At 35.6% G+C, this 21,445-nt stretch overlaps 1 protein-coding gene across 21 annotated transcripts in view; it reads left to right on the forward strand.

The window, feature by feature from the left end:
* The window catches only part of PHF21A (PHD finger protein 21A), a 191,900-nt gene that overhangs the window by 15,570 nt on the left and 154,885 nt on the right, over positions 1–21,445 (forward strand). For 15 of the 21 annotated variants that reach the window (XM_013061740.2, XM_013061738.2, XM_045065973.1 and 12 more), the window contains 2 exons: positions 13,022–13,062; positions 20,050–20,190. In XM_013061740.2, coding sequence (XP_012917194.1) covers positions 20,137–20,190 — 54 coding nt within the window. In that variant the 5' untranslated portion in view covers positions 13,022–13,062; positions 20,050–20,136. Of the gene's footprint in view, positions 1–13,021; positions 13,063–14,434; positions 14,547–19,491; positions 19,776–20,049; positions 20,191–21,445 lie in introns of those variants that run through there. The other 6 variants (XM_013061725.2, XM_045065967.1, XM_045065968.1 and 3 more) reach the window with 2 other exon arrangements.

Genomic DNA, 21,445 nt, shown 5'->3' on the forward strand with positions numbered 1-21,445 from the left:
TAAAGTTGAGTGTGTGACCTTGGACTAATTATTTAAGCTCCCTTCAACAAAGATGTCTCTCATACATGCTGTATACCAAGCCCCGTGCTATTCTTTTGGACTTAAGTTTCTTCATCTGTGTTGTAGGGTTGATAACACCAACCTTCTGGGATTGATGTGAAGATAAAATGAGGAAATTTAAGACACTTGATAAGTAATAACTGCTGTTATCATTATTATGGTTACAGTCCCTCTTAAAGTTTATGGGGGAAGAGTAAATATGGAACAGCTTAGCTGGAAAGGAGGTTTTTTTCCCCTGAAATGTCATGGTGAGAAAAGGTATGGGTGGGAAAAGTGTATCTAATGAGTCCTTGTTTGTGAAAGCTCTGGGAGAAATAGAAAATATGTGGGAATATGTCAGTTTTAATAGACTTTAAAAAATATTATAGGGCACTTTAAAAAAACTCTTAGTGATATAATAAGCCTTTTCTTGTACCAGCATAGTGATGTGGTTTACAGTAGGTCACTTAGCATGGAGTCAGTAGTAGACTAGGCATTCTAACTCAGAAGTCTAAAATCCTAATCAGCTGCTCAGTCCCTTGGGTCAGCTGCTCAGGACAAAGTGTGTGCTTAACCCTGAGAACACAAGCTTGAATGGAATAACTAGTGGAAACAATTGTAGAGGCACACAAATGCTTTCTAGTAATGATGGACATCATTTATTTGCCTTCTGATTTTGGGCATTTTGCCTTTGTGAAATTTCCTCTCATCTGGTGCCTGGTCTTTTCTTATGGCAATTGTTATTTTCTTTCTATATTTAATTGTCGTATGTTACCTGTATTGAGCCTAGAAACTGGGCCTGAGGACAAGTTGGTTATGAAAAAAGCCACTCTTTAAGTTTCCACCTTACAATGATCTCAGACTTAAGATATTTTGGTAAAGTATTTGAGTTTTTAATATGTCCATTAGTGGGCACGTGTGCATGTTTGTGTGTAGGTATCTATCTGGTAAGTGAAATAAGTCATTGAGGGAGGGGGAATGATCATTAAGTGTGACATAGAATTGATTTTATTTATTCACTACCAATTTGGAGCTGAAACTTTTTTGATCTTTGATCTGCATAGTTTTTTCCCTAGGATTCAGCAAATGTATTTACAATAGCTTACCACAATACCGTAAATATGGCATGTGTTACCACGGATGAGCATTTGAGTTAAAGTAGAATAATAGCTTCCATTAACTTTTTGTTCTTACTTACCCAACTGTACCAGTTCATAAAGGCCTAGGAGGTAGATAGAAGCATTTACTAGATTTTATTTTGTCTGTGTTCCTAAAACAACGTTTCTGCTTTCTGAGCAGAAATTCCAGCACGTTTGTTTTGATAACATGCCTATACTTTATCTCAACAGATATATTAAAAAAATCAAAGTTTTATAGCAGGCTATATAGTTTTCTTTCTTTTTTTCTTTTTTTAAGTAGGCTCCACGTGGGGCTTGAACTCAAAACCCTGAGATCAAGACTTGAGCTGAGACCGAGAGTCGGATGCTTAACTGACTGAGCCACCCAGGCACCCCAGTATAGTTTTCTTTCATTTAAAAAAAATTGTAATATTACTTTACAATTTATAGAGTGGTCAATAAGTGAAGCTTTGTAGTTTTAGAATTAGCATAGTGTATGCACAGTATTAAGGTTTCTTTATGCAGGGCTTACAAAAAAGTTGCTTCTCTTGGGTGAATGGAATTGTAGAAAGTTCAGAAGTATATTTCATTTCAATAAATAGAGGAGTTAGCAATAGGCCCTATGAGGCCTTTGAGGTTGACTTAAAGAATAGTACAATTTTGAAAATTAGTCTGTCTGATTTTAAATTTGTAAAAGTTGGGCTATTCATGTCAGGGCTGAACTCCTACTAGACTTATATGGGAACCTGTCTCATTCAGCCTGGTACATTAGCTGCTTCACAGAGAGACGCACGTCGATTGCACATACTCCCTCCATTGCCTTTTCCGCGCCCCCTCCTTTGCTATCTCTTTGCCGTCTCTTCTCTGTGTATGCTATCCTGTCTGCTCTGCATCACTGCCTCCAAAGCCACCACTGTCTTCTTCTCTCTCTCTGAAAAACAATACAAAACACCATTGTAATTATTAGTTTTTTTTTTTTAAAGATTTTATTTATGTATTTGACAGACAGAGATCACAAGTAGGCAGAGAGGCAGCAGAGAGAGAGAGGAGAAAGCAGGCTCCCCGCTGAGCAGAGAGCCCGATGCGGGGCTCGATCCCAGGACCCTGAGATCATGACCTGAGCCAAAGACAGAGGCTCAACCCACTGAGCCACGCAGGTGCCCCAATGTAATTATTAGTTTTTAAACAGAGCTGTTATCAGGACCTTGAGGCTTTAACAGTTTGTGGACCTCCTTATTTTGGGCCCTCAGCCAGGAGTTGGATAATTGATAGCTTAAAATCACTTGTGAAGTAACTGAGTATTTGTGAAACATTTTATATCTGGACTGAGGAAGAGAATAGAAAAAGACCTTTTACCTCAAAAATTGCTGTATTTTCTGGTAGGGAGTGAGGTAGGGGCATAGTCAAAAGGGGAGCTTTGAAGTTACTTAAACTAAGACGAGGGAAATAGGAAGCATTAATTGATTAGATGGTTCTCTGTACTCCTGTGGACCTATCTGGAAGAGAATTTGGAAATTCTGGTGTTGCTGACCCTAAAAGTATTCCGGTTTAGTATGAGAGGACTAGTAGAATTTCTTTCTTTACTTTGTAAAATACAAAATATGGCTATTGTGCCTTGTTTTTAGGCATTGATTGCATTTCATTAATTGGTAATTGCAAAAAAAAAATTGGTAGTTGCAAAATAGCAGATCATTTCCTCTCCAGATTTCTCGTAGTCGTTTTGAATTGTTAACTGAATTGTTTTGGTAAGTAAAGTAAAACGGAAATTAGTTGTGGTTAAATGTTAATGGCTGTATTGGATTTAAATTCAGTAGCATATTTGAGACAAGAATTTTAACTTTATGGGATTTTTAAAACTTCTTTTTATGGAAATTTAAAAACATATGCAAAAGCAGAGTGAATAATATTAGCAAATGCCACATACCTCTTAACCCAACTTCCAGTTATCATTTTACCAATGTTTATAGTGTGTGAAACATACAAGGAAAGTACTTTTATGTTTTTAAAACGGGCAGTACAAATAGATCTGTTGATATACTCAAAATGTGTGTGAGAATGTTAACTCTTTTCATACATTGTAAATTCAATGCCGATTATCACCCTTTATCATAATACTGCTTTCATTTGTCTTTTAACTTACTGGAGGTGTGTGAGCCACTACTAACTTAACAGAGAACCACATCTGCTGGAAAGATTGTAGTTTTCTTGTGCCTTCTGTCTGTAGAAACTTATGATTATTAGTTTTTTGAGTTTACTATCTTTCTTAGTTATATTTTTTTGTATGTACACTTGCCTATCGGCAACTTTCGTATGAACCACCAATAATGGTGTTTCCTAGAGTATGTAGAGCAACTTAAAATTGGAAATTCTTAGATCTTGTTTTGCATATTCTCCTTTGAATATTCTGTTTCTCTTTCCTATTTGTATATACCAACTGACTAAGGATTACATGTTATAACATGTAAAATAGTTTGTTAAGGAGGGAATTTTGACTGTCTACTATCCCTGGACGTGATAACGGTGAACAGGAACTTAAGTTGTTTTCTCGCTTGTTCACTCCTCTTTTGAGGGGTAGTAAGTCCTGTATGTGCCTGTAGTTGTGGGGCCTATTCATTACTAGTCAAGGTGATGGCAGTCATATTTCTAAATTTTTTGCTTTTATTAGTTTAAATTAGACCCACAGGGGTAATTATCCTACCCCAGTGCATGAGGAAGCATAGTTACTGGGTGTTGTGCATCTGAACCCCCGTGAAGTGCATTGAAAAGGTATCTCTAACGTTACGATGCTGTTTGGCATATTTAGTTTAGTGCAAGGAGTGTACTTACTTAACAGGACCGCTAATAAGCTTCCCTTACACCAAAGATATTTTTAAAAATTATACTTAAGATGACTTTGTAGTATTCCCCAGTAGAGTTCATCCAGAGCAGCAAAATCTTTCTAAAATAAAACTTATTCCTTTAACCGGTATTCATTTAAGTGGGTTTCTCTGTACTTGGTTTCCATGGAAATAGCGAATAGCTAACGTTATTTATAAGGTGGAAGTAAAATAGGGTGCCTAATGGGACCCCATGCTGCTCTGATGAAGAGACTTAGGAAAAAAATCCATGCTCATGGGATTTTTTTTTTTTAAACAAGGTTAATGGAAGCCCTGATTTCTGTCTTCTGTAACAGAACATATTTTTGGTTTTAAAGGCTAGCATTAATATCAAGCAAACTTGTTCTTTTTTTTTTTTTTGGTGTATATTGCTTTCACTTTCAACTTTTAGGACCACTTACTTATCAGCACGATTGAGGCTTTATGCTTCAGACTCGTGTTTTTTGTGGTTTTTGTTTCAAAAGTTAAAATCCCCAGCATATTGTAGCTTTTTCAATTTCTCATTGACATTTCAAAGTACAGATACAAAGCTAAATGTTCATTAATGGTAGCAGCAATGATAAAGAATCAGTATGTTGGACTACATAGTTTGGTGTTTTGTTTTTACTGTGAATATTATGGAACCATATTTAGTTTTCAGGCCTTAAGTCAGGGTGCTTTTTTATTTGTGTTGTGTAGCTAGACCAGTGGAGAGAGAAAAGATTCTAATTTTCTCTTGGAGTTAGAAAGGAGGGAAATCTTAATTTCTCTTTCTTTAAAAAAAAAAAAAAAAAGATTGTTGCCAAAGCATTTTAATTGAAATAAATGTTAGTTCTTTTAGTCTTTGAATGTGGATTTAGACTAAACCTTGGCTTTTCCTCATTTCTTCGGTAAGGCCTACTCTTAGGTTTCTAGGCCTACAGCGAAGCCTTGCATTTCTTAAGCCCCTTCAAGTGAAAGAATATCATTCCCTTTGTGTTTGTGTTTGTGATTGTGTGTGTGTGTGTGTGTGTGTGTTTGTGTGTCTCACTAATTTTTCTATAGCCTGAAAGGCACCTGCTCATTTTCCAGCCTGGTGAATACAGCAGTGCTATATTGAGAACTGAGGCAGTATGGAACACAATAAGGTGCTATAATTTTTATTTAGTTAGTTTTGGTCGTCCTTGGCAGCTTGTGATTGTTACCATTTGTCTGGAAGTACTCTGTGATTATTCCTGGCTATCAATGCAGCAGGAGTTTTCTTCTGTGTTTTAAAAGCAAGGGTTGTAGTGTACTTAGGGCTCTTCAGGGGAGGAGTTTTTGTTTTGTTTTGTGTGTGTGTGTGTGTGTGTGTTTCTTTGGACAAGCTCCTGGCTATACTTGGGTTTACTGTGCTCTAATTTTTAAAAATTTGATGGACTTGATCTTGTTGAATTTTTGTGTGAGGTATTTTATCTCCAGCAATTTTCTAGTTTCTTCTGTATGTATTGGTTGGTGCTATTTTAAAAAATTTCTCCAATGTGTCAGTTGTTTTAGTTTAGCTTTTTCTTGTAAATTTTAAAAATCGGGTGTTTACCAGTGACCTTCCTCAGTGACTTTTATTTGGATTGTCTTTGTGCTTTAGAGACATAGGAATTTGGGTCTATTATCCCATTTCTGAGAGAACAAGTCCCAGTTGTTGCAGTTAGTGCAGTAGAAAGGGGTTTTGCAGATACAGTGCTGGGCATTGATCCTCCTCCTTGGTGCTACGGTTTACACCCAGAACTCCCATTAGTGTTAATAGGAGACACTTGCTTAAATCCCTGTACACCAGGATAAACCTAAACTCTTTTGTGGTGCCTTATAGATACCTGAGTTGTTTTTTTGTTGTTGATGGCAAGAGTTTTGGTCCTGAGGTTAGCTGATTATTAGGATAAGAGTTTGAGTTATCTTGGGATATGGGGTGATTTACTAAGTCTGATCTGTAATTAAGTTTATGTTATGATTAGACTCAGAAAACATTTACAGCTTTGTGAGCTGTGGAAGCTTTTGAAAAAGGATTTTTGTACTTTATAGCATGATGAAGCAAGATTTCTTCTTTCCATTTATTTCTCCTAATACTTCTCAACTATAAAATAAATGATTTTACAAGTTTTTATACATATTGCAAGAGGACTTGGTAAAAACTATTCTTTTTATTTGTAAGCCTTCCTGTAATTACTCTCTGGCCTTTAAAGTGTTTTATCAGCTAATGTTGCTCACATTTTCAAACATAGTATGCACTGTCTTAGAGCGTGGACATTGCAATCACTGGTCAAGTGTTAGAAAATCACTATTTACTGTGATTATCTCTGAATTGTAGATTTTTGGTACTTTCATTTTATGCACGGTCATTTTGTAAACTTTTCATTTATGCACGGTCTAATGGAAGGATTCCTAGATTGAGAGCAGTAAATCTGGATTTTAGGCTGAGCTTTGCCTCTTACTGTCTTTGTAGCTTTTGGCTAGTCATGTAGACTTCTTGGATTGCTGTTCCCCTGTGGAATGAAGGAATGGATTTTGTTCTCTGGGGTGTCCATTTTAGCTGTAGGCTATTTGAAGGCCTACTTTCCTAGGTACTGAAGGCAATAGAGGACCGTAAGGCAATGATTCCTAATCCCTACCCATCAGAATCTTCTGGGGGGAGTTAAAATAATACAGATATCTGGGCTCTAAATCAGACATCATGAATTTAGAATTATTAAGGGTAGGGCCAGTGAATTTATGTATTTTTTAAAAGTTTTAGATTTACTCTGATAAAAGTTTGAGAACTACTTGTGCAAGGCATTATTTCTACTCGTGTGTGTGTGTGTGTGTGTGTGTGTATAGTCAGGGAGATAAGACATACAAGTTATGGTGTGGGACAGTATATGGCTAAATTTTAAGATGAATGTGAGAAATGATCAAGTATCTGAGAATTCAAAGAAAGGAAGAGCTGGGAGTTGAGATGGTTAGGGAAGGTCTCCATTTATCACTTGAATCTTTATCTGGACTTGAATGACTGGCTGAGCTTTGGCTAGGTGGAGAGACAGTAAGAAAGGTATTGTTGGCATAAGAAAGAACATCCCCCCAGTAAGTTTGGGGAGAGGAACAATTCTGAGGACAACTGTGGTCTTTATTTTAGTATTCTCTTAAAAAAAGATGCTGTAGATTTCCTAAACACTTTGAGGGAGTGAACCATGAAGATATTTTATGGAAGAGAGTGTTCCAGTCAGAGGGAAAAGCAAATAGAAGAGCCCTTAGAAGGGAACTTGTTTTGAGTTTTTGAAGTTCAAAAAAGAGGTCAGTATGGCTAGAGCAGATTAAGCAGTGGCAGAGGGGAGGAGATGAGGTCTGAGAGTAGCAGAGGCCCAAATCACTTAGTTTTGGGGGCCATTTTAAAGGACTTCAGCTTTTTTTCTGAGTATTATGGGAAACCGTTGGAGGATTTTGAATAGAGGAGTAACTGGATCTGTCTTGGAGTTTGAAAAGGTACTCTGGCTGCTGAAAGAATAGACTATAGCAAGACAAAGATGGAAAAGAGGGAGGGCAGTTAGGAGGCTGTTGTAATAATCTAAGTGAAAGGTGGTGGTGCCTTGGATCAAGGAGGCTGTAGTGGAGTTGACACAAGTGGTCAAAACCTATGTATTTTGGGGCGCCTGGGTGGATCAGTGGGTTAAAGGCTCTGTCTTCAGCTCAGGTCATGATCCTAGAGTCCTGGGATCGAGGCCCGCATTGGCTCTCTGCTCAGCAGGGAGCCTGCTTCCCCCTCTCTCTCTGCCTGCCTCTCTGCCTACTTGTGATCTCTGTCAAATAAATAAATAAAATCTTTAAAAAAAAACACCTGTGTATTTTGAAGGTGGAGGCAAGGTGATTGGCTATTAGATTGGATATAGGGTGTGGAAAAAAGAGGAGTAGAGGAGTGAAGCATGACTTTTAAGGTTTTGGCCTGAAGGGACGGAGTTGCCACTTACTGAAGTGGGGATGACTCTGAAGAGGAGGTTGGGAGATAGGGTGTCAAGAATTTACTTTTGAACTTGTTGAGCTTGAGAAACCTATTTGGCAAGTGTTGAGTGGGCAGTTGTGTATATGAGTTTGGAATTCAGGGAAAAGGTCTGAGCTGGAGATAAAAATTTGGGAGTCACCAGTGTATAGATCCTTTTCTAGCCATGAGAGTGGGCGAGATTACCTGATGGGAAGCGCTCCAAGAACTGAGTCCTGGCGCAGTTCAACATTTTGAGGTCTTGAGAGATGATGTTGCTTCAGTAGAAAAGTTTCAGCCCTCACTTCCGTGTTTGATCAATAGCATCTCACCTGGTGGATCATTCCTTCCTTCTTTTTTTTTTTTTTTTTTTTTTTAAACTTTTATTGTATTCGATGATCAATAGCATCTAGGCACCAGGCAGAGAGAGAGGGGGGAGGATCTCCCTCCTTCCTTCTTGAAGGACCCTGAGATCATGACCTGAGCCGAAGGCAGCGGCTTTGAGCCACCCAGGCGCCCCTCTCTCCTTCTGACTCCCTGACTCCCACCACCCAATCCCGACATTCCTCCAGATCTCTCTGGCCACTGTTCTGTATTTCTTATGCTGGTTTCTTCTCATCATTGGTGATCTTAAGAATGAAAGGAGGGCAAAGCCCTAATGGAGTGAGTCTAGTAGAGGATGGGGAGAAGGAACTAGGGACAGTCATATGGTTAAATGCTCTATAAATGGGAGCATAGACATGAGACAGTAACTAGAGAAGGATATGGAGGCAAGGGAGGCCTTTTTTTTTTTTTTTTTTTTTTTTGAAGATGGAAGAAACAGGGCGCCTGGCTGGCTCCAGTTGGTGGAATGTATAGCTCTTGATCTCGAGGTTGTGAGTTTGAGCCCTGTGTTGGGTATGGTGATAACTTAAAAAGTAAAATCTTAAAAAAAAAAAAAAAAAAAAAAGGTGGGAGAAACAAAATGATCCAGTAATGAGGGGAAAATTAATGGTTCTTGAAACTGAGAGGAGAAGTGCTAGAGGGATGTCCATGAGAGTGTAAGACTAAGAGAGATGGGGGACACAGGGATTATTATGGGATCGGGACCTAAAAGTCTAAATTTCATTAAGCAGTATTCTACTTTTTCTTCTGAGTACTTATTTGCATTTAAATTTATTTCAAACTTATTATGCTTTCTGTTAGAAGTTAGGAAGGGCAGATAAAAAAGCAGTAAAACTTATTTTGTACATAAGATTAGCGTATCAGCTTGGTATAGTAGAAGAGAAGAGATTGAATCTTTTGCGTAAGGTGACATTTTAAAGTGTCTTTGAATGACAATTATCTGTGCTATTCTAGTCCCTTATCAAAATTTATGATTGAGCACAGACTATAAACTTAATTGTTTGAATTTGTAGTGGGATGAATTTTAGCCTAATTTAAAACATGATCTAATGTTAAACCTTTTTTCTGCAAAATTTGTTTATTATTTAATATATATGTTCTTCATACACAAAGGTTTTAGATATTTTACAAAAGGTACTTACGTTGTTATTAATCACCTTTGATTTATTGATGGTATTTTAAATTTTACAACCGTATTAGAAATCTGAGTGATTCATTTCTTTACCAGCTCTAATTAAAGCAGCTACCTATGAAGTTCTAGAGAGGTGAACCATCTTCAGTTTGCAAAAATCATGGGAAATTATGTTAGCAAGATCATATTCACCTTTAAAAGCAAAAATAATTTCATTTAGTCTAACTTACGTGTTTTGAGTGCATTTTTTAAGAATAAATCTATGTTTGAAAAATTTAAGCAAATATGGTTAAAATTTTTAACTACCTCAGCTATGAGTATGAAGAATATGTGAGAAATTAAGTGGACTTTTAATCACCGTAACATGAGGAAATCAAACTTGCATTTCAGACTTAAATACATCTTGCATAAAGGTAGTGTTAAAATACACATTTACATATAGATTTTTTTTGCTCACTCACTCTTACTAAATTATAGAAATAAAATATTTTTTTAAATCAGTTTTCAAATGGTAGTCGATTAATCAGTCTTCAGAAGAAACACGCTAGTAGTTGGGATGCATGGTGTTTAAAAATCACTAGTCTAAAAAATGATTTTATTTTATTTATTTTTTTTTTTTTGGTATCTGAACTTCTGTGCAAATCTTGTTAAAGGTGTGGGAATTCTTATACATATAGAACTTAACATATAGTATTGTAGGGTTGACAAACCCCTCTGAAACCCATTCATGAGGATCCCTTAGGCATGAGGGATCTCAAGTTTTAAAACCTGCCCTGTATAGCTTACTTATAATAATTTTTTTTTGAAACTTTATATGGAGACTTTTCCAAAAAGTATTTTGCCAGTATTTAACTGTAATTTGTTTCTTAGAAGTGTTACTCCTGCACCTGGTTAAGAGGTGGTGAGGTCTAGTGGAAAGGCCAGCTCAGTCAGAGGAATCTCTGGGTCTGTAAGCTTTTCTCAAGCTTTACAACCAATTGGATTGTGACCTTCAGGGAAGTCACTTAACCTCTCAGGCTTTGATTTCCTATGTGACATCTACAGTCCCTGCAAGCAATTTTATGAGTAGTTTTATGATATCATGGTTTCATGATATGGTAAAATTCTTAATCAATTTGGGATTGACTCTGCTATTGATTTTTGGAGAAAATGCCCTAAGAGGTAAGGTGTACATCCATTGTGTCTTTTTACTGAATATGACTTTTCACAAGAGTTAATGTGACTCTACTTTCTCAAATGCCATATAAGTAAAAGTAAAAATCACAATTCTATCCTGATCACTTTGAGTTTCAACATATTTCATATGTTCTGGTTATAAACCATTGTTATTCTGAGTGTTGGAATTGTCATGTCCAATTCTGTGGCTTGTTTTTTTATTCTCTTGTGTTTTTTTGAGGAACAGAAGTACTTAATTTAGTACAATGTATCAGTCTTTTCCTTTTCATTACATTTTAAAATGGCAATATCTTCCTCTCTTATCTATTGTTTTTAATCCAAAGTCATTCATTTAACAAATAATGCTGTGGGGGATTGATGCATAAGAAATTATCACCAGCATGAAAAAACTAACAAGAAATGTCTCATAGGAAAAATAAGTCATCAACAGAGTTAAGGGTCCACTCAGTCACTTCATTCATTTAACAAATATTTACTGAACATTTACTGTGTGCCTGGTACTGAGTGGTACAGAATCCTGTAGGTACTATCTGTAATGTTAAGAATTCACTTTTTAAAAATTGAGGTGTTACTGACTTGTGGCATTATATTAGTTTTAAGTGTACAGCATAATGTTTGATATGTGTATGGATTGCAAAATGAATACCACAGTAAGTTTAGTAAACCTACATCACCACACCTAGTTAATAATTTTTTCCTACCGAGAATCCACTTTTAAAAAATAATTTTTTAAAAAGACTTTATTTATTTATTTGACAGAGATCACAAGGGAGAGAGAGGGGGAGAAACAGGTTTCCCACTGAGCAGAGAGCCCGGAGGGGCTTGAGATCATGACCTGAGCCAAAAGCAGAGGCGCTTTACCCCACTGAGCCACACAGGCGCCCCGAGAATCCACTTTTTAATGACCACATCATTCTATGGACCTTTGCATGATTTTTTTTTTGGTTGGAAGTCATTCTAATCTTGGTGATTAAAATAGCCATTTATATGGACTTGAGAACTTTCAGAGGTACTGTGCTAAAGAAAAGGCAGGATAAAACAGCAAATTGAATTTCTTTTGGAAATGAATGTTAACTGCTTGAACTGGGACCCTTTTAAGTTATTTTACTGCATGTTTGGTCTGACTGTACTTGATTAAATAAAAATTTATAATCTGGATGACATGAAGATTTTTAAAAATATATCCCTTGAAATGAGAACACTACTGAAGTAACATCAGTTAACAAGCACACTATGTTTAAAAACATAAGGAGGTTTTAGAGCATGCTACGTGGAGTTTGAATAATTTAATAGTAAAATATTAGGAGAAGAGTTAATTTTTGTTTCCTAATGTTTTTTAAATGAAAAAGAAGTTTGAAAAAAAAAAAAGTTTGGGGTGGGGAAGAGTTAAAAATAAATAATATAGGGGTGTCTGGCTGGCTCAGTCAGTAGAGCATGTGACTCTTGCTTCCAGGATCATGAGTTCGAGCTCCACGCTGGGTGCAAAGATTACATAAAAATAAAATCTTAAAAAACAAACAAAAGCAAAAAAAAAAAAAAAAAACCCAAAACAAAAACACCCCCCCCATAAAAACCAAAAACCAAAACAAAAAACCCTGAAACAAACCAGTATAGCTTGACTTGGCTCTTCTAACTTTGAAGTCAACTTAATGGAGTTTAGTTAATCTTAAAAAATGCAATTGATAATATCATCATTGAATGTTTGAGCAAGATTCCCAAAACCTTAATTTTCTTTCTGGCTCTATCACTGATTAAATATGTGGCAAAGAGAAAGGCATGTTTGTGTTACATAGCTTACAGTCTGAAGTGGTGAGACTTGAATAATTTAAATGAAACATGTAATCGAACTTACGATGATACATACAAGACGTTGTGAATTTTAAAGCCTTGTATCAGACAAGTCAATTTCAAGATTAATTGAAAAGCCTTTTAAAGAGACCAAACTAAGGGTCAGTGCTGTAACCTTAATTTGTTACTACAAAGCAATGAACAGGGAAGACCATTTGTTGGGGATGAGCTTATATTTGTGTTTTATTTAGATGAGGTGCATTTTATTTTTGTGCGTCCCTTAGGAAAGGGAAACTGTCAACTACTTACTTTTCCTTGTCTTGGAAAATTTGCAGTAAAGTGAAAAATGGAAAATTAGAGATTTAACTGCCTTTGAATTTTTTTCCTTGCTGTGAAAACTACCTCTTTTCCCTTTTTTGAGGTGGGGTGGTGGCTAAAGCTGTGGAGATTTTTGTATGTTTTACTTTTTCTTCTTAAAGTCAGATAGAAATCTTTAAGTCTTCAGCTTTTTTTAACGTGTCATAAGTCTGTGTTTATAGTCTAATTCCATTTTCCCCTTCTTCTACTGTAGGGAGCAAGAGAGCTGAAGGAGAGCCCGTTTCCCCAAAATTGGTAAGTACTTTCACGAGGGGGAGGGATAATGTGCCTGATGCTAGTTGGGTAGTAATTCAAATGATCAGTGATTTTTTTTTTCTTTTTCCCCAAAAAGCTCTCTCCTAGAAATGAGGCTTTACTGTTTGCACTGAGTGAAAGTGAATTTTTGTCTAATTTCACATAGCTATATCTCAAATGCATTTATGTTTCTAATAATACTGCTGGGCTTGCATGTTCCTACATTCGATAACCTGTTAAAATGTAAAGATCCCCTTTGCCAAAAATGTCCTTTATGCAGTGTTTAAAGCTGAAAATTCTAAAGTCAGGAATTTCAAAAGTTTAGGTTCCTATTGTGTTTTGTATTACTTAATATGCTGTTAAATTTGATGGCCTTAGTATGTGTGCAAAATGGCTAGGTTAATGTAACTATGGGAACCTCGACTTTGAAATTTGGGACTCTTAAGCATTTATATCCTTAAATTTAATGCTGGATTGGCTTCATGTCTGATATTACATTTTTAGTGTGTGTTGTTTAGATAATTCTAAAAGAGGAAAAAATAAGAGAGAGAGTGAAATGTAGCAGTGTGGGGGCATATAGGCAAACATATTTTTTTCCTAAGATCTACTTTAGTATCTACTCTAACAGCTTATAGATCATCACACTTTAATCATTTTTTTGGAATGACTAATTCAGGATTGGAAATCGCACAGGGCAGTCTAGTGACCAAGGATCAAACAAATATTAACCTTATTTGGAGAGCATGTATTATAATCAAAAATTAAACCAGAGAGCCGGAATAGGATCATTCCCTAATACAAGGCAACTTGTTTTTGTTTTTGTTTTTTAAATTCTCTCTCTCAAATTTTAATTAATGTAGTGGCTGGAGTAGATATTTGGTTAAGGGTTCTTTTTGATAATTCACTGTCCTTGAGGTGTCTCTCTTACCTTTTAGGGATTGGGCTTTGAACATGAAAGGGAGGCATTTGAACCAGTTAACCTTGCATTTTACTACGTTTTTATTCTACTTGCCTTTCTCTCATGGAACCTTTTTAAATAAATAATCAAGACCCTATAGTCCTTTTCTTTGAGATGTGATAGAATCACAGAATCTTAGAGAGGGGACCCTAAGGGCTTTTCTCTTCCAGACTTTTACCGGTGTGGCAGTTTCTTCTCCTATATCCCTGACAGATTGTTATTCGGGTACATACTGAATACTACATTTAAAAAAAATGTAGCTCATTATTTTCTGTAATGTATTCTGAGGAATTCTAGTTCCTCAGAAATGAGTAACTATTGTTGAGGTGGGGTGGGGGTGGGAAAAATGTTCTGTGGTCAAATAATTTGGGAAATGCTGCGTTAAACAAAGTTAAACAGGTTTCTTTACTGCAGGACTTCTCAGAACCTTTAATATGCTAATGTGCATTGTGAATCTCCAAGAGGGGGATATGATATGCAGCATTCTTGAATACTTCTAATGACAGGGAGCCCACTACCTCATAAGGTAACCCATTCCTTTTTCGTACAGCTCTAATCCTTAGCTCTTCCTTAAATTGATTTGAAATCTATCCTCCCGTAACTTCCACTTCTATTAAGTGCTTATTGGTTATGCCAAGATGACCACACCCTCTGGTGTTACTCTTTGTGTAGTAAATATTGATATGTTTCTGGCCAGGCTTATCTGGACAATTTTTTATCATTAAATAGCATTCTAGTAAATGTGGCAGTCAACTCTAAAATCTCTGCCTTGTTGTCACTGTGCTCTTATATACTACTCTCCAGACTCCATTCTGAATTTCTATGAGTTTTTTAAATTTACTTGCAATGTTCTTAGTGGGTATAGTTGGGCTGATTTTAGTAGACTTGCTTGATTTCTGTAAAGAAAGGTAGGAAATAGAAGAATGTGTATATTAGCTAGGAGTGGGCCCAGGGATATGAGGTAGAAACTACATTTCAGGATGAGCATTGGTGGTAGATAGAGATGTAAGACAATGCAGCCGACCATGATGAAGAGGGTGCTGCTGGGAACCCCTGACTTGATGCTGTGTTGCGATGGTGTAACCTGTGTAGGGATTCCTTTTCTTTTTCTAAATAAGGATCTGGCCCCTTCCCAAAAAAACAACACACAGAGGAGAGATTTTTCAAACACATTCAGACATTATCATAAATCTAATTTTGTGTGTGTGTGTGTGTGTGTGTGTGTGTGTGTTTATGTATATGCGTATAAATCTAATCTAATGGCTAATGGTTAGGGCAACATCAGTCTCACTAGCTGAGGTGATTTTTGTCAACAGCTATTAATATCAAGACTTGAGCATAGTTACCTTGCCAGTGTTGGAGGGTAGCCTCTGAAATCAGGATTGCCAAGTTCTTTGTGCAGTAGTATTTTCTGTTGACATGTTGAGAGTCACCAAAGAAGTACTGTCATGAAAATAAGAAAACAAACATTGTATTGTTTTTTTAATGTCATTTTATTCATGTTAGTAAATACTAGTTTTCATTAAGGGCTGCTAAAGAGCTTTATCATCTGTGATAATTTTTAGCACTATTAGGTTAAAAGTTAAAGATACTATTTATGTCTCAGCATTTTTGTGCAAACTGAAACCTGATATTTTAGTGTTTGACATGTGACAAGTAAGGACACATAGATCTGTCAAGACTTTCTACTTTTCTTAAATTTTATTTTTAAGTAATCTCTATACCCAGTGTGGGGCTCGAACTTATATCCCCAAGATCAGGAATCACACACTCTACTGACTGAGCCAGCCAGACACCCCCTACTTCTTTTTTTAAAAAATTAAACCTACTCTAGACAGTATTCTGCATAATATATAGATCAAAAGTGGAGTCTTGGGGCACTGGGCTGGCTTAGTCAGTAGAGCATGAGACTTGATCTCAGGGTCATGAGTTTGAGCCCCACATTTGATGTAGAGTTTTCTTAATTAAAACAACAAAACAAAACACCAACTGGAGTCTTACACCAAGTTAATATTTGGTATAGACCACTGAGCTGTCCATTTTTAGGGAATTCAGTCTAGGGGCACAGTGTTTTATGGGCTTATTGTTGGTTAATGAAAGTTGGTGGACAACTTGAGTTTTGATGGGAAAAAAAGTTTTACCAATACAGGAACAGAGCAGTGTTTCTTAGCAGTACATTCAGAGGTACAGCATTACTACATTATTAGAATCATAATGAAAGACCTAGAGGTCACATATCTCTAAGCACAACTGTACCCAGCAAAATAGTTAGAAAGCCCTTCCTTAGAGAGTTTGAAAATAGGGAAGCCGACAGTCTTCTCAGCAATATACTGTGTTGAGAAGTTTATTAGAAAGTTGATTTGTATGAATGAAAGAGTTAAGTATGTTAAGAATAGCATAGAACTTTGTAGTTTACAAAGGGTTTTTCAAATAAGATCATCTCTTAAACCTCGTAACAGTTTTATGAGTAGATGATATTTTTCCCGTTTTTCTGATTTATAAGCAAACAAATTAAAAACCCTGAGGCTGAGAGTGGTTACACAGCAAGTAAATGGAATCCATTTTTTCTTGTTTTAGGGGGATGGTGAGTGTGCTTTCCATATATCATAGCTGTCTTTTTTTTAGTGGGATTTGATTATTATTTTTGTTTTGTTGGTTTGTGAAGTTTTTATTTGTTTGTGCTTTTGGTTTTATGTTCTTTGAAGGTGAGAAGCCGCTAGGTGTCCCAGGAGTTTGACATGTATAGTTCTGAAGATAACATATATTAGTATTTTGAGCTAGGCAATTGCCCTCTCTGATGGTAGCGTTTAGAGCTGCTAGGTGGTAAAAGGCCTTGTATCTCAGTAAAGTGTGTCTATTACTGCTTTATGAGTCTGTTTATATTTACCTTGTAGCAACTGATTTGTTAGTTGTAACTTACTGGAATTGGTCAAAATACGATAAATGATGTTTTTACAAATTTAGCAAATAAAACCTTTTCTATGATGCTATAAACTGCCCCCAAATTGTCATCATATGATAGCTGCATAAATTTTCTAAACCCCCCAAAATAATTTTTAAACGGGTTCAACATGCGCCTGCCTTGTTTTTATAAGTTATAAATATATGTATATAATGTGTTTCTTTAGGTAGAGACCAATCTCTTAAAACTGCTATCCAGAAAGAGAACTTTTTGAAGAAGTAGGGTATAAAATGAATTTTCTCATCCTTCATAGCTTTTCTATAACAAGTCACTAACTTTTTTAACCCTTCAGCTTTATTTTGAAATAAAATGAATAATTGGCATTTAGTCATGGCCAAATAAAATTTTGTGCCTTTCTGTGTGTCTAATAAGCAGACAACAATCTGATGAAGGAATAAAAGCTGTCAGCTCCTCATTAACTTGAGTTACGGGCTTCTTATCCTGCGAGGCACTCTTTGACATTTAGAGCCTCCAGGTTAAATCCTGGTTTTACTTCTTCTTTTCCTGAACATTTTATTTCCTCGGTATCAGATTTTCTGAGACTTTAGCCATCTTCAGCTAATTTTTTTAAATTTAAAAATAAATTGATATTTTCTGTGGAAAAAAATGTCAAAACATCAATAATCTGAAAAACTGAAAGTAACCCTTAGTGCTACCACCCAGAGATAACCAGTAGCAAATTATGAAAGTGCCACCCAACCTGAACTCTTGACAGCTCAGAGTATACCTGTTTCTACAGATCTTTGTCAGTTTGATAGACAAAACTCATCTTCTTAAAATTTACATTTCTATGACTATTGAAGATGGATGTTTTTCATGTTTTTTGGTCATTCTTATTCTTCTATGAGCTGCTTTATTCATATTTTTAAAATTTGTAAGCACTGTAACGTATAAATTATGTTAACCCTTTGTTTTGTATGTTGTAAGTTCTATATTGTAAGTTCTCCCTGTTTTTTAACCTGTTCTTTGTTTCCAGAGTTTACATGTGGAGTTGAACTATACTGTTCTGTGTTACTATCAGTAAAATCAAATATGGCCTTTTTATTGTTGAAAATACTCCTTTAACTTTAAGGTGATTCTTAATTTGACAAAAAATTATAAGAAATCATTTTTGGTCATGTTTTCTAATAGAACCTTGCAAAAATTAAAACTAATTCAACAAATTCAAGTTGAACTCTAATATATATGTGTGTGTGTGTGTGTATATATATATATATATATATATATATATATATATGTTGCAAATTCAAATAGGAAGATTATTTTACTATTTAAAATTAAAGGGAGAGCCCTAGGTGGCTCAGTCATTGGAGCATGTGACTCTTAATCTCAGGGTTGTAAGGTCAACCTGCCCCTTGGGTATAGAGATTACTTAACAAAATCTTACCAAAAAATAACAATAAAGTGATGCTATAGTTTTAACATTTACTTTTGTATATAGAGTACACTTACATGACAAGAAAAACCCCGGTCTTAGTAACTTCATGATTCTGATAATTAGTTATTTATTACAGTTCTATAGGTTTTCTAAGATAATAAGTAGCTAAAAAACTGCTTTTGTAGTTTATCAAAATATATCTCCTTTTGCAAATGGTCTCCCCTAAACGTGCTGTCTTTTTTTGGTTAATAATTTTTTGGTTGATAGTATGATTGTATAGTAATCCTTTCCTAGCTCTATGGATGTTATGTTTGAAGGAATTTTATATTTTTGACATTTACTATTTTTTAAGTTAGAGTGTGTTGGTATTACATAACAAAAATAAATCCTAGGGGAAAGATTGCCAGTGATGTTTTAAGTCTAGCAAGATTAAGCAAATTTAATGAAAATTAATATTCAGAGGAATATATTTTCTAGTTATTGATCGCATTGTAACTATTAAGGAAGGTTTTAAAGAAGTTTTAAGAAAACTTAGGTTGAATATGGACTTGATCCATAGGTAAATAACTTTTGGAAAGTGTAAAAAGATTATGAATCTCATTGAATTGGTTTAAGGAGTAGTGGTTCTTTCAGATTCCTGATTGTTCCCTTCCTCGGTTTATAAGAATGCTGAAAAGCTGCTGTAGCTACAGGTTTTATAGGTACAAAGAGGAGAAAGGAAAGAAGTAAAGTTTAAATTTATTTTGGCAAAAGCAAACTTCTGCTTTGGGAGGTTGCCTCAAATCATGTCTAAGGCCACATTCAAGGAAAAGGAAAAAAAAATTAAAAGAGAAATTAGTCATTGAGTTCTTTAAATTGTGGTGATGAGCAGAGAAGAATGGGAAAGCTCACATGCACAAGTTCAGACCTTTGACATTATTGCCACAGTTACACACACAGCCAAAAGAGATGTGCTGGCAGGTGTGAGGAAGATGGTGTTCGTTGTCTGATCCATTGCTAGACCACCACCTCTATTAGACATGAGAGGTTTATTTTTTTTAACATGCTTATTGTAACTTTATGCAGAGCAGAGTTAGATTGCATTGTATCTGTGTAAAGTATTAATTTGTTAAATGTAAACCTTTAGATGATATGAGAATTTTCCTGTTTTGAGTTTTATTTTTAAAATAGAGTAAGAATCTATCCAGACGAAATCACACCAGTCTTCTTTAAACTCTGAGAGACCCTGAACTTTCCAGTTCACTCTGTGTGATGTTTAAAAATGTATGACCCTGTTGTTGTGTGTCTCTAAGGACAGTGCATCCTGGATGGTTGTAGTCTTGACCTCTAGATTCCCAGCTCATCTGAAGAAGTGGTCTTGTTCAGCTCTGTGTTCTGTGTCCTCAGAATGCAGGATGTACCATGATGCTGAGCATGTAAGCATGCTTAGATGTTTTCATGACGAGATTAAACCCCCACCCCACCCCCGTTTCTTACTTACTTGAAGTGTTTTGTGGAGGAATGTTCAGTGAATTAAACCCAGAAAGATTTGGTACTAATTCCTTACAAAACTATTCATTTTGGAAAGAAATCTGTTTGGGAAACTTCTTGCTCTGTGTTAGAGCATCAGATAATTTTCAGCTAATGTAATTTCTTTTATTTAACACGAATATTTCCTTTATGATCCAAAACATTTTATGATCTCCACAGCTGCAGTGAGAAGAGGAGTTTATTTTAAACGGAGGCTGAAGAAACTGTAGAATTAGCAGACATAAGAGAAAGTGGAGAAGCTGGAGGATGGAGTTGCAGACTCTACAGGAGGCTCTTAAAGTGGAAATTCAGGTTCACCAGGTATGTTCCATTATTGGTTTCTCCGTGATGTGTTGTTAAGTAATGGCTAAGATTAGTAAGCTGTCCCATCTCTGAATTTCAGTACACTTTTGAATCGTCTTTCAGATAGTTGTCTGAGGGTCATGTCATTTACCTTTTATTGCTAAATAACAAACTCACTGACAGTACTTCTAAGAATTTTAATAAAGTATTCCTGACTTCCTTTTCCAGAGGAAAAAAATGGAAAATATTTTTTCATAGACTAAAGGTGTTAAAAAAAAACAAACTCTTTTTGGGGGTTCATTTGAAGAACTTTGTTCATGTGAATTAACTTGTATATTTTAAGTAATGAGGCATGTTTAAATTGACTACCATTTATACTGAAGTTTTTTTACATAACTCAGCTTTATGCCTTGATTCTGGTCTTTAGTAAAGAAAACATCACTGCCAGAGCGCCTGGGTGGCTCAGTCTGTTAAGCCTCTGGCTCTTGATTTCAGCTTAGGTCATGATCTCTGGGTCATGAGATCTAGCCCCTTTTGGGCTCCATGATCAGCATGGAGTCTGCTTGGGATTCTCTGTCTCCCTCTCCATCTGCTCTCCCGCCTCCATCTCATACTCACTTTCTCTCTCTCTCTCAAAAAAACAAACAAACAAACAAACAAACAAAAAAACCAACAAAAACTTCACTGCCTTCACAGATGTTTAAATTTCAAATATTATGATTCTTAAAATTTACCTCAGGTACATAGGCTAAACAAACCTAAAAATGTGTAAGTAAATATATGGAGTAATTGTTTATATAATATTAATAAAGTAATATTAAATATGTATAACATACTTTATATGCATAATACAGCTTATTTAATATAACTAATCCAGAAATGAAGCTCTCCTTAAATAACTGGGTCATTACCATATATCTTGTAAACAGAATGTCACTGTTTCTATCCCCTTTCTAGACATTAGCTGGATGTGGTCCCAGGCTCAAGATAAACTGATATACACATACAATCAAAAGTGATAAATGATGATGAATTAACTACTTTTGAATGTTTGAGATGTAGAAGTAGAAAGAGGAAGGGAACAAGTTTCCCTTGTTTTATCTAAATAGTTCAATGTAAAGTTAATTTCTGAAATTGTTGGAAGCACCCCTTGGGCTTTTGATAACTACTAAAATTTGCAAGTTGCTTAGAATTAGGGTGGATGAGAGCTTACAGGAAAGCTTCAAAGGCATACACACACTTTTAAGTCTCTATGTATGCAAAAATTCCTGCT

Source organism: Mustela putorius, unplaced genomic scaffold, assembly GCF_011764305.1.
Source record: "Mustela putorius furo isolate JIRA1106 unplaced genomic scaffold, ASM1176430v1.1 tig00003859_pilon_pilon_pilon, whole genome shotgun sequence".
NCBI classification, from domain to species: domain Eukaryota; kingdom Metazoa; phylum Chordata; class Mammalia; order Carnivora; family Mustelidae; genus Mustela; species Mustela putorius.